The sequence below is a fragment of the Acipenser ruthenus genome, chromosome 11 (genome assembly GCF_902713425.1).
Source record: "Acipenser ruthenus chromosome 11, fAciRut3.2 maternal haplotype, whole genome shotgun sequence".
NCBI classification, from domain to species: Eukaryota; Metazoa; Chordata; class Actinopteri; order Acipenseriformes; family Acipenseridae; genus Acipenser; species Acipenser ruthenus.
The window spans coordinates 40,036,516-40,046,475 of record NC_081199.1 but is presented as its reverse complement, the minus strand read 5'-3'; the positions used below and the strand labels follow the sequence as shown (position 1 = coordinate 40,046,475).

The 9,960-nt window shown below is 45.8% G+C and overlaps 1 protein-coding gene across 2 annotated transcripts in view; it reads right to left on the bottom strand.

Annotated features, from left to right (window-relative positions):
* Window positions 1–390: 390 nt before the first annotated feature.
* Window positions 391–9,960, bottom strand: part of LOC117426760 (ras-related protein Rab-5B-like) — an 11,024-nt gene continuing 1,454 nt past the window's right edge. Inside the window, exons 2-7 of one of the 2 annotated variants that reach the window (XM_059033920.1) lie at window positions 8,669–8,758; window positions 7,883–8,142; window positions 5,566–5,717; window positions 4,248–4,370; window positions 3,929–4,022; window positions 391–3,389 (exon numbers count right to left, since the gene is read on the bottom strand). In XM_059033920.1, the coding sequence (XP_058889903.1) occupies window positions 3,277–3,389; window positions 3,929–4,022; window positions 4,248–4,370; window positions 5,566–5,717; window positions 7,883–8,042 (642 nt within the window). In that variant the 5' untranslated portion in view covers window positions 8,043–8,142; window positions 8,669–8,758 and the 3' untranslated portion in view covers window positions 391–3,276. The remainder of the gene's footprint in view (window positions 3,390–3,928; window positions 4,023–4,247; window positions 4,371–5,565; window positions 5,718–7,882; window positions 8,143–8,668; window positions 8,759–9,960) is intronic. The other variant, XM_059033919.1, reaches the window with a different exon arrangement.

Here is a 9,960-nt window from a genome sequence, read left to right as displayed (position 1 = left end):
CACTTGTGAGCTTGCTTTTTTTTTCTTGAATTTGTCCTAACAGATATTTTGATGCACCAAGGAAAACAAACAGCAGCTTTAGCTCTTGAAGGTCCAAATTTCTGCATGTTCTGCCTGGGCAGGACCATGTTGGGGTGCAGTCTTGTAGCACTTCGGGCCAGATCTCCGAAGCTGAGCCAGGTCAGTACTTGGGAACTCGCTGCTTTTGGGTATGTGATCTCTCCTGGCCTGGTTAGCATTTATTCGGTTCTGAACATATTTCCGATTCATTTTTACTGAAGCGAGGCTGGTATTGTGTACTGCTGTAGGGATGCAGAAGGTTCAATTCGCTGTACGTTTTCTGAGACCTAATCCAGCCTGGGAGAAAGAAAAGACAAGGAAAGCGCTATCTTTGGATGTAAGATCGGCTTTAATTAAGAAAAAGCAAAAACAAAAAATAGTGCAGAGGGTTTTTAAGACATTTTGTTACAGTAAATAGGAACAAACTAAACAACTCCTAATGCTGCTTAACATGATCCTGAATGAATAAAAGGGAAACAGCAGTTATTATGAGTAACCTGCTCACTCATCCGACATTTACATTATTGTTCTTCTTTGTACAGATATTGAACAACGGTGAGAGTCAGCGAGGGGTTAACAATACTGCATGTGGCTGCTGTCAGTTCAGTAGCCTGCAGTACAACACAAACAGCAGGGAACAGGGACTTCTTTTACTATAACCTGACAGAAATGTGCAACAGCCTTGAACCAGGAACACAAGGGCTGTCCTGAATGACCAGGAGAGCCTCTCTGCCTATTGCAGAGCTCCAGGGTCCTCGTTCTCCAGCATCGAGAGAGACGAGGAAAACAAAAAATGAACTGCTGAAGAAGGGGGAGTAAAGCATGTGCTGTTCCAGTGACTGTGCCCCCCGCCCTGGTTCATTCAGGTCTCAGAGCAGAGAACGGTTAGGTAAGCATTTGCAGGGCAGGTTCAGTGAGCACACAGCACAGCTCATAACAGGAACGGACAGCAGTGATGAAATATATATTTTTTTCTTTGTATCACACATTAATATTGCAATAATATAATGTACTGGGACCGAACCTCCTGGCTGTGCTTCACAGTTAGGTACTCAAAAGCAGTGACTCGGTCAGCTTCTAATAATAACTTCCACCATTTCATTATTTAATGCTGATTTTTCACGGGCAAATTATTTTGAAAAGCAGCTGGCTGCTTGAGACATCTTAAAACGAACTGGTTTACTTTAAAGGTCCCACCCTTAATTCTGGTCAACGGCATTTCCACCTTTGTTTATGAAGTGGTTATTACCTCATTTTTATTTGTGTTTTATTCCATTTTGCATTAGAATGTTTTTGGTTTAATTGTGTGTGTGTGAAGTGCTTTGGGGTCGATGATGAAAGGTGCAATAGAAATATTATATTCACTGAAAAGCGTCTGAAAGTGCACCATTGTAGGGCAGCCCTCATGGTTATGTTGGTTCACATCCCTTTTTTATTTTTATTGAAAGAACCTCAGGACACCAACGTATTCTAATGCTGTAGTTTAGGAGCTGGTCCTTCTCCTCACAAGGTTTCAAATCTGTCTGGATGAATTTTAAAAAAGTTTGGTATTTGTTAAAGAAGCCAGATAACAGTCTAGAACAGTTTCACGAATATTAAACTGCATTTTAATCATCAGAATAAATTAAACCTGGTAGTTAATGGGCTCATACAGTACATACATTTACACTTTCACACTCCTCCTCCTGCCATGTGACAATTCATATACACAGTACTCATTGTTATTACAGCTAACTTCACAGCAATCCCTGAACACACTGAGCAGTTCCCTGTTTGCAAAACCATGCTTTCTATTGCTTTTCTAAAACCACAACTAGACAAAGAGTTTCATACAACATAAGGAAGACTTCAAAGAGTGAGTAACATCCTCTTTTAATTCGTTCCCATTTACTGCGACAAGGACAAAGGGAGGGCTGTCTCAAAAAGAAATCGATAAAAATGCCACCAGACAGCTGGAACCCATATTTCTCCCAGTCCCTCAGCGCTAACCTGTAGACCACATTGCCTGCCTCCCTCCCAGTCCCCTCAACTCTAACCAATATCCACACCAGTAAAATTAAGGCCATGCAGTTGCGCTGCATATTAAAATGAACAAGGCTTGGGAGTAGCCGATGAATGTTACTCAATTACAGTACTGCACACTTCCTTGCTCTAACTTTAATCTTACACACCCTAGGACCCAGTTTAAAACCGTTGGCTGACATGTCAGTCCAGTGTGAACAAATTCATTTTTACAACACTTCAGAGATTTGAAACTAATCAGGCTCCTGCTAATCTACACATATCCGAATACACTGACAAGTAGCTTGTAGCGCCATGCAGGTTCGGAGTGAATACTGAACTGAGAAGGGCTGCTGTTAAAGGTGATTCATACACCTGCAATCGGATTGAAACCACGCCCCACTGTCCTTCATATTAAGCACCAAGCTCTGAGCTCTGGACTGGGCTTTTAAACTCAGTGGGCAGGGAGACCAGACTTTCCCTTTATGAGCCTTTGCAGAACAGAAACAGCTACCAGACAGAACCACAATTACAACATGCAGCCATAGGGCATCACTGTGCACAAAGTAAAACTCCCAAGCAAAAGCAAAAACAGATTCTGGGATGGAACTAATGCCTTGTTTTCCCTGTGCATGGACAAAAGTGTGGTTCAGGTTTTAAAACAAACTGGATCCAAGCTGTGCGGGGTAAGGACCAGGAACCTGAAATGAATGGGTTTTCTGAAAAGATACTTGGGAACGCAACTGGGCTTCTTGAGAGTCAATGTTTTACCAAACATTGTTGATTTTGTCTGTGGAATCAAGGCATAGCAGTCTGAGGCATTACAGTATTACCTATAAGCTTAGTTAGACCCACCAGAGACTGGCACATCAGTCCAAGCTCAGGTTTGTGTAATGAAGCTTACAGGAGAACCGAGTATGGTGCTGTTTGCTTTGCAATGGGAGCCCTGATGCAGTCTCTGTAATAAAGTGAGGATCAAGCTTTACCATTGTGTGCGTCTCTCTCCGTCTGTGAGTCTGTACTCAAATGCTCAATCTTACACAAGGATCAGAAAGATTATTTATAAAAACAAATCATAAACTACTATATATTAGTGCCAGTTATATAAACCCCCTTTCCTGCTCACAGTCTTCTGACCCTTCACACTCACTATTTCACCAAGTCTTTCTTTTGGGTTCAAATGAAACTGGAAAGAGAAAGGCACGATGACATTGTTTAATTGCCACAGCAGCCCCTGCTGGACTGTGCCTCTGCATCGTGCAGGTTAACCCCTCGATGTCTGGCAGCGTGTGTTGGATTCTGAGTGTCTGTTTTTGGCATCTTCTTTGCTGTAAATAAACAAATAAACATTTTATTTAAAAGAACCAACATTTACATTGATAGAAGAACTGAAATTTATACCATATACAATATTTATAGATAATAGTTTGGATTCTCTTTGTGCTGCTGCCTTTATTATGTCTTATGAACTTATTTTAGCCATAATGCAGTAAGTGAGATAAACAGACACCTTGTACAGTGGGTGCCTGGGCTTCAGACAGCACAAGGGAGTCAGTGGCTCAGTCAGGAACAGGATCTTTAGCTATTACAAGATCTCATGCAACCATTTATAGACAGAGGGACCCCAGTTTATTTGCATGGTGATTTAACTAATTTTAAGTTAATTGACAGTCAGGCCATCGCTAATCCACTGACTTCAATATTTCAAAATGTTTTATGTGTTTGTCAGTCAGCAAAATGAGGAGTGAACACTGCAGTCAAGAGGACCTCAGTTTGACATCTCACCTGTGTGTGGGTCTGTGCCTGAATATGCTTGTTTGCGTGTGCGTGCCTTTATGGACACGTGTGTGTAAGTGTACAGACTCACCGATGGCCAGGAACAGCTCGTTGACGTTCATGGCAGTCTTGGCTGAAGTCTCCATGAAGAGCAGCCCTGTGTCCTCGGCGTACGTCTGAGCCTCCTGGGAAAGGGAGGGACAGACACAGTGAGAGGAGCAGGGACTGCTGGTACAGGCCACCTGCAAACTAGCCTATCACACTTCAGAGGAATGGCATTAGCAACAGAGCCAGAAACATGCTATGTACTGCCCTGTGCATCTCCCTGCCGAGTCATATGCTAACAGATATAACACTGAGTTACTCTAATATTGTGCACTGTAGTGCTCCTATCCCTCTGTATCTCACACCTCGTACTCCACCATGCGCCTCTCTGCCAGGTCGGACTTGTTCCCAGCCAGTGCGATGACGATGTTGGGGCTGGCCTGTCTCTGCAGCTCCTTCACCCAGGCCTTCGCACGCTCAAATGTCTCCTACAGGGGCCAGCAAAGGTGGCAGTAGTGAGTGTTTGTGTGTTGTGACAGTACAGAGCTGGGGGTGGCAGTAGTGTGTGTTGGTGTGTTGTGACAGTACAGAGCTGGGGGTGGCAGTAGTGTGTGTTTGTGTGTTGTGACAGTACAGAGCTGGGGGTGGCAGTAGTGAGTGTTTGTGTGTTGTGACAGTACAGAGCTGGGGGTGGCAGTAGTGTGTGTTGGTGTGTTGTGACAGTACAGAGCTGGGGGTGGCAGTAGTGTGTGTTTGTGTGTTGTGACAGTACAGAGCTGGGGGTGGCAGTAGTGAGTGTTTGTGTGTTGTGACAGTACAGAGCTGGGGGTGGCAGTAGTGTGTGTTTGTGTGTTGTGACAGTACAGAGCTGGGGGTGGCAGTAGTGTGTGTTTGTGTTGTCACAGTACAGAGCTGGGGGTGGCAGTAGTGAGTGTTTGTGTGTTGTGACAGTACAGAGCTGGGGGTGGCAGTAGTGTGTGTTTGTGTGTTGTGACAGTACAGAGCTGGGGGTGGCAGTAGTGAGTGTTTGTGTGTTGTGACAGTACAGAGCTGGGGGTGGCAGTAGTGAGTGTTTGTGTGTTGTGACAGTACAGAGCTGGGGGTGGCAGTAGTGAGTGTTTGTGTGTTGTGACAGTACAGAGCTGGGGGTGGCAGTAGTGTGTGTTTGTGTGTTGTGACAGTACAGAGCTGGGGGTGGCAGTAGTGTGTGTTTGTGTGTTGTGACAGTACAGAGCTGGGGGTGGCAGTAGTGAGTGTTTGTGTGTTGTGACAGTACAGAGCTGGGGGTGGCAGTAGTGAGTGTTTGTGTGTTGTGACAGTACAGAGCTGGGGGTGGCAGTAGTGAGTGTTTGTGTGTTGTGACAGTACAGAGCTGGGGGTGGCAGTAGTGTGTGTTTGTGTGTTGTGACAGTACAGAGCTGGGGGTGGCAGTAGTGAGTGTTTGTGTGTTGTGACAGTACAGAGCTGGGGGTGGCAGTAGTGAGTGTTTGTGTGTTGTGACAGTACAGAGCTGGGGGTGGCAGTAGTGTGTGTTTGTGTGTTGTGACAGTACAGAGCTGGGGGTGGCAGTATTGAGTGTTTGTGTGTTGTGACAGTACAGAGCTGGGGGTGGCAGTAGTGAGTGTTCTTGTGTTGTGACAGTACAGAGCTGGGGGTGGCAGTAATGAGTGTTAATGCCCGCACCGGTTTGGTGATGTCGAACACCACAATGGCAGCCTGCGCTCCCCGGTAGTACATGGGCGCCAGGCTGTGGTATCTCTCCTGCCCCGCCGTGTCCCAGATCTCAAACTTCACCGTCGTGTCGTCCAGACACACTGACTGCGCCAGGAACGCCGCTGCGGGGAGCAAGGGGACAATTAATCATTTTCCCACTCATTCATAGACATATATATATATATATATATATATATATACACATATACAGTACTGTGCAAAAGTTTTAGGCAGGTGTGAAAAAATGCTGTAAAGTAAGAATGCTTTCAAAAATAGACATGTTAATAGTTTATATTTATCTATTAACAAAATGCAAAGTGAGTGAACAGAAGAAAAATCTACATCAAATCAATATTTGGTGTGACCACCCTTTGCCTTCAAAACAGCATCAATTCTTCTAGGTACACTTGCACACAGTTTTTGAAGGAACTCGGCAGGTAAGTTGGCCCAAACATCTTGGAGAACTAACCACAGTTCTTCTGTGGATTTAGGCAGCCTCAGTTGCTTCTCTCTCTTCATGTAATCCCAGACAGACTCGATGATGTTGAGATCAGGGCTCTGTGGGGGCCATACCATCACTTCCAGGACTCCTTGTTCTTCTTTACGCTGAAGATAGTTCTTAATGACTTTAGCTGTATGTCTGGGGTCATTGTCATGCTGCAGAATAAATTTGGGGCCAATCAGATGCCTCCCTGATGGTATTGCATGATGGATAAGTATCTGCCTGTACTTCTCAGCATTGAGGAGACCATTAATTCTGACCAAATCCCCAACTCCATTTGCAGAAATGCAGCCCCAAACTTGCAAGGAACCTCCACCATGCTTCACTGTTGCCTGCAGACACTCATTCGTGTACCGCTCTCCAGCCCCTCAGCGAACAAACTGCCTCCTGCTACAGCCAAATATTTCAAATTTTGACTCATCAGTCCAGAGCACCTGCTGCCATTTTTCTGCACCCCAGTTCCTGTGTTTTCGTGCATAGTTGAGTCGCCTGGCCTTGTTTCCACGTCGGAGGTATGGCTTTTTGGCTGCAAGTCTTCCATGAAGGCCACTTCTGACCAGACTTCTCTGGACAGTAGATGGGTGTACCAGGGTCCCACTGTTTTCTGCCAATTCTGAGCTGATGGCACTGCTGGACATCTTCCGATTGCGAAGGGAAGTAAGCATGATGTGTCTTTCATCTGCTGCAGTAAGTTTCCTTGGCCGACCACTGCGTCTACGGTCCTCAACGTTGCCCGTTTCTTTGTGCTTCTTCAAAAGAGCTTGGACAGCACATCTGGAAACCCCTGTCTGCCTTGAAATTTCTGCCTGGGAGAGACCTTGCTGATGCAGTATAACTACCTTGTGTCTTGTTGCTGTGCTCAGTCTTGCCATGGTGTATGACTTTTGACAGTAAACTGTCTTCAGCAACCTCACCTTGTTAGCTGAGTTTGGCTGTTCCTCACCCAGTTTTATTCCTCCTACACAGCTGTTTCTGTTTCAGTTAATGATTGTGTTTCAACCTACATATTGAATTGATGATCATTAGCACCTGTTTGGTATAATTGTTTAATCATACACCTGACTATATGCCTACAAAATCCCTGACTTTGTGCAAGTGTACCTAGAAGAATTGATGCTGTTTTGAAGGCAAAGGGTGGTCACACCAAATATGGATTTGATTTAGATTTTTCTTCTGTTCACTCACTTTGCATTTAGTTAATTGATAAATATAATCTATTAACATGTCTATTTTTGAAAGCATTCTTACTTTATAGCATTTTTTCACACCTGCCTAAAACTTTTGCACAGTACTGTGTATATATATATATATATATTTATTATATATTATATATAACTCTGACTTAATTCAATGACTGAGAAGCAGAGCCATTTCTCAGTCAGTGAATTACACCAAACTGCTCCTCTGTACAAGGAATCCCCACACACGCACGCGCACAAAGCAGGCTGAAGGTGACCTGAAGAAATCACTCTCTTGTTGGGTAAACCCTCTCACTCCTTGCCAGCTCCACGACCCTACTGTACAGTGTGGGTGCCTGTCTGTATCTGCAAGATGCCCTTCTCTGTTCTGAGTCAGTGAACAAGGAAAGAATAACAAACGAGCACTGCTTGCTTCCCTTTACCAGATTGCAGGTCTGCACCCGTCACTTACTACACTCTGGGTTCCTTAACGGGTACAATGCATATTTGTTGCTGAGAATTTCTGCATGTCCCTGTGTGTGTCTATCTCTGTCCCTGTCTGTGTCCCCATGCGTCTGTATGTGTTCCCTAGCCTGTGTCCTCTCACCCCCTATCGTGGTCTCCTGGAACTCGTCAAACTGCCCCTTGACGAATCGAAGCACTAGGCTGGACTTGCCCACTGCCATGTCTCCCAGCAGAACCAGTTTGAACTGGCAGATCTTGGTCTGGCCCAGGCCGTTGGGCCGGGCACTCCCTCTGCTGGCCATGGAGCAGCGTTGTGGCGAATGTGCCTCTCTGCGGGTCTCCCGGTGGGGGCGCTGTGCAGGGCAGGATTGGGGGGTAGGTGGCTCACAGCTCTCTCAACTCCTAAAACAAGAAAAGAAAGGCATGTTAAATGTATAAAAATAAAAAAGATGTTAAAGTAAACTAACATTGTGGATGCTGTTACTCTACTGGGGATTCATTTTGTGAAGAATGTTAAAAGGACAGTCAAATGCAAAGTAACAGCACACCCCTCATTATAACACAAACATGACGCACATCAGGTCCACACTTTCTAGGCAGTTGGATAAATGTTCCTCTTACAATAGCATTTCAGTATCCTAAACTTGCTGCACCCAGCCCTGTGCTGTGACAGACAGACAGACAGACAGACAGACAGAGGCCACCAGTCCCTCAGGCCCTTGGAGGAACACTATCACACTGAGCCCTGGCGTCCCTCTGTGCAATGTGGATGGAAACCTGCTGCATTCATGTGACCGAGCACTGAGAGACCACACTGAGATCATTCTAGAGGTTTCATCACAAACCTCACGGACCAGCAGGGCTTCCTGTTACTGTGCTAACTGCTGCCAGGTGTGGGTCAGCAAGCAAGCTGGAAACAACGCTTCACCTGTTCTGATTAAGGGAAGGAAGGAGTTTCCACTTTCAACTGGCCGACTCTTCGTCCTCAGTGAAGCGTACAGGAATGTGTTCTGTGAGCCTGTAACAGGAAAGTGTTTAAGATCCAGCAATCCCTTCCTAGTGTTGACTCAATGATTTTAAACGATCTGACGTTACTCTTATTTCTTTATGAAAAGGCTTGTTTCAAAGTATTCCTTTAATCTGACGGGACTAGGGGGGGGTCTATTTTATAAATCCCAAAGCATTATTGTAAAGTCCAGATTTTCTATGCACACTGCCAGCTAAAATCTATAAATAAACATCTCTATAAAGATCCTAGAAGTATACATATTGTCTGCTCTATGCAGCGAAGAGAAATGTACTTATTTTGTTTCATTTTTTTTTTAAATCAGCCAGATGCAGAGTCTTGTGTGTTTACCAAGAGATTCCGCAGTTGCTTACTGTGGAGAGGAAGATCAACTCCCGAGTGGCAGCAGCCTCCTCACAGATCAGCACAGGAAGCAGAGTGAAAGCAGAAGTCACCACTCCACATGAATCAGCAGCTTTCTCTACAGACCGTTACTGAGCCCAGTTACAACACTGGAGAACCACAGGCAGTGCCTCGCCCATCACAGGCACTACACACATCAGACAGGCAGACAGCCTCCTCTCGCAGGCACCACACACATCAGACAGACAGACAGACTCCCCTCGCAGGTACCACACACACATCAGACAGACTCCCCTCACAGGCACCACACACATCAGACAGACAGACAGACAGACAGACTCCCCTCGCAGGCACCACACACAACAGACAGACAGACTCCCCTCACAGGCACCACACACAACAGACAGACAGACTCCCCTCACAGGCACCACACACATCAGACAGACAGACAGACTCCCTTCACAGGCACCACACACATCAGACAGACAGACAGACTCCCTTCACAGGCACCACACACATCAGACAGACAGACAGACTCCCCTCGCAGGTACCACACACATCAGACAGACAGACAGACTCCCCTCACAGGCACCACACACACATCAGACAGACTCCCTTCACAGGCACCACACACATCAGACAGACAGACAGACTCCCCTCGCAGGTTCCACACACATCAGACAGACAGACAGACTCCCCTCACAGGCACCACACACATCAGACAGACAGACAGACTCCCTTCACAGGCACCACACACATCAGACAGACAGACAGACTCCCCTCACAGGCACCACACACATCAGACAGACAGACAGACTCTCCTCACAGGCACCATACACACATCAGACAGA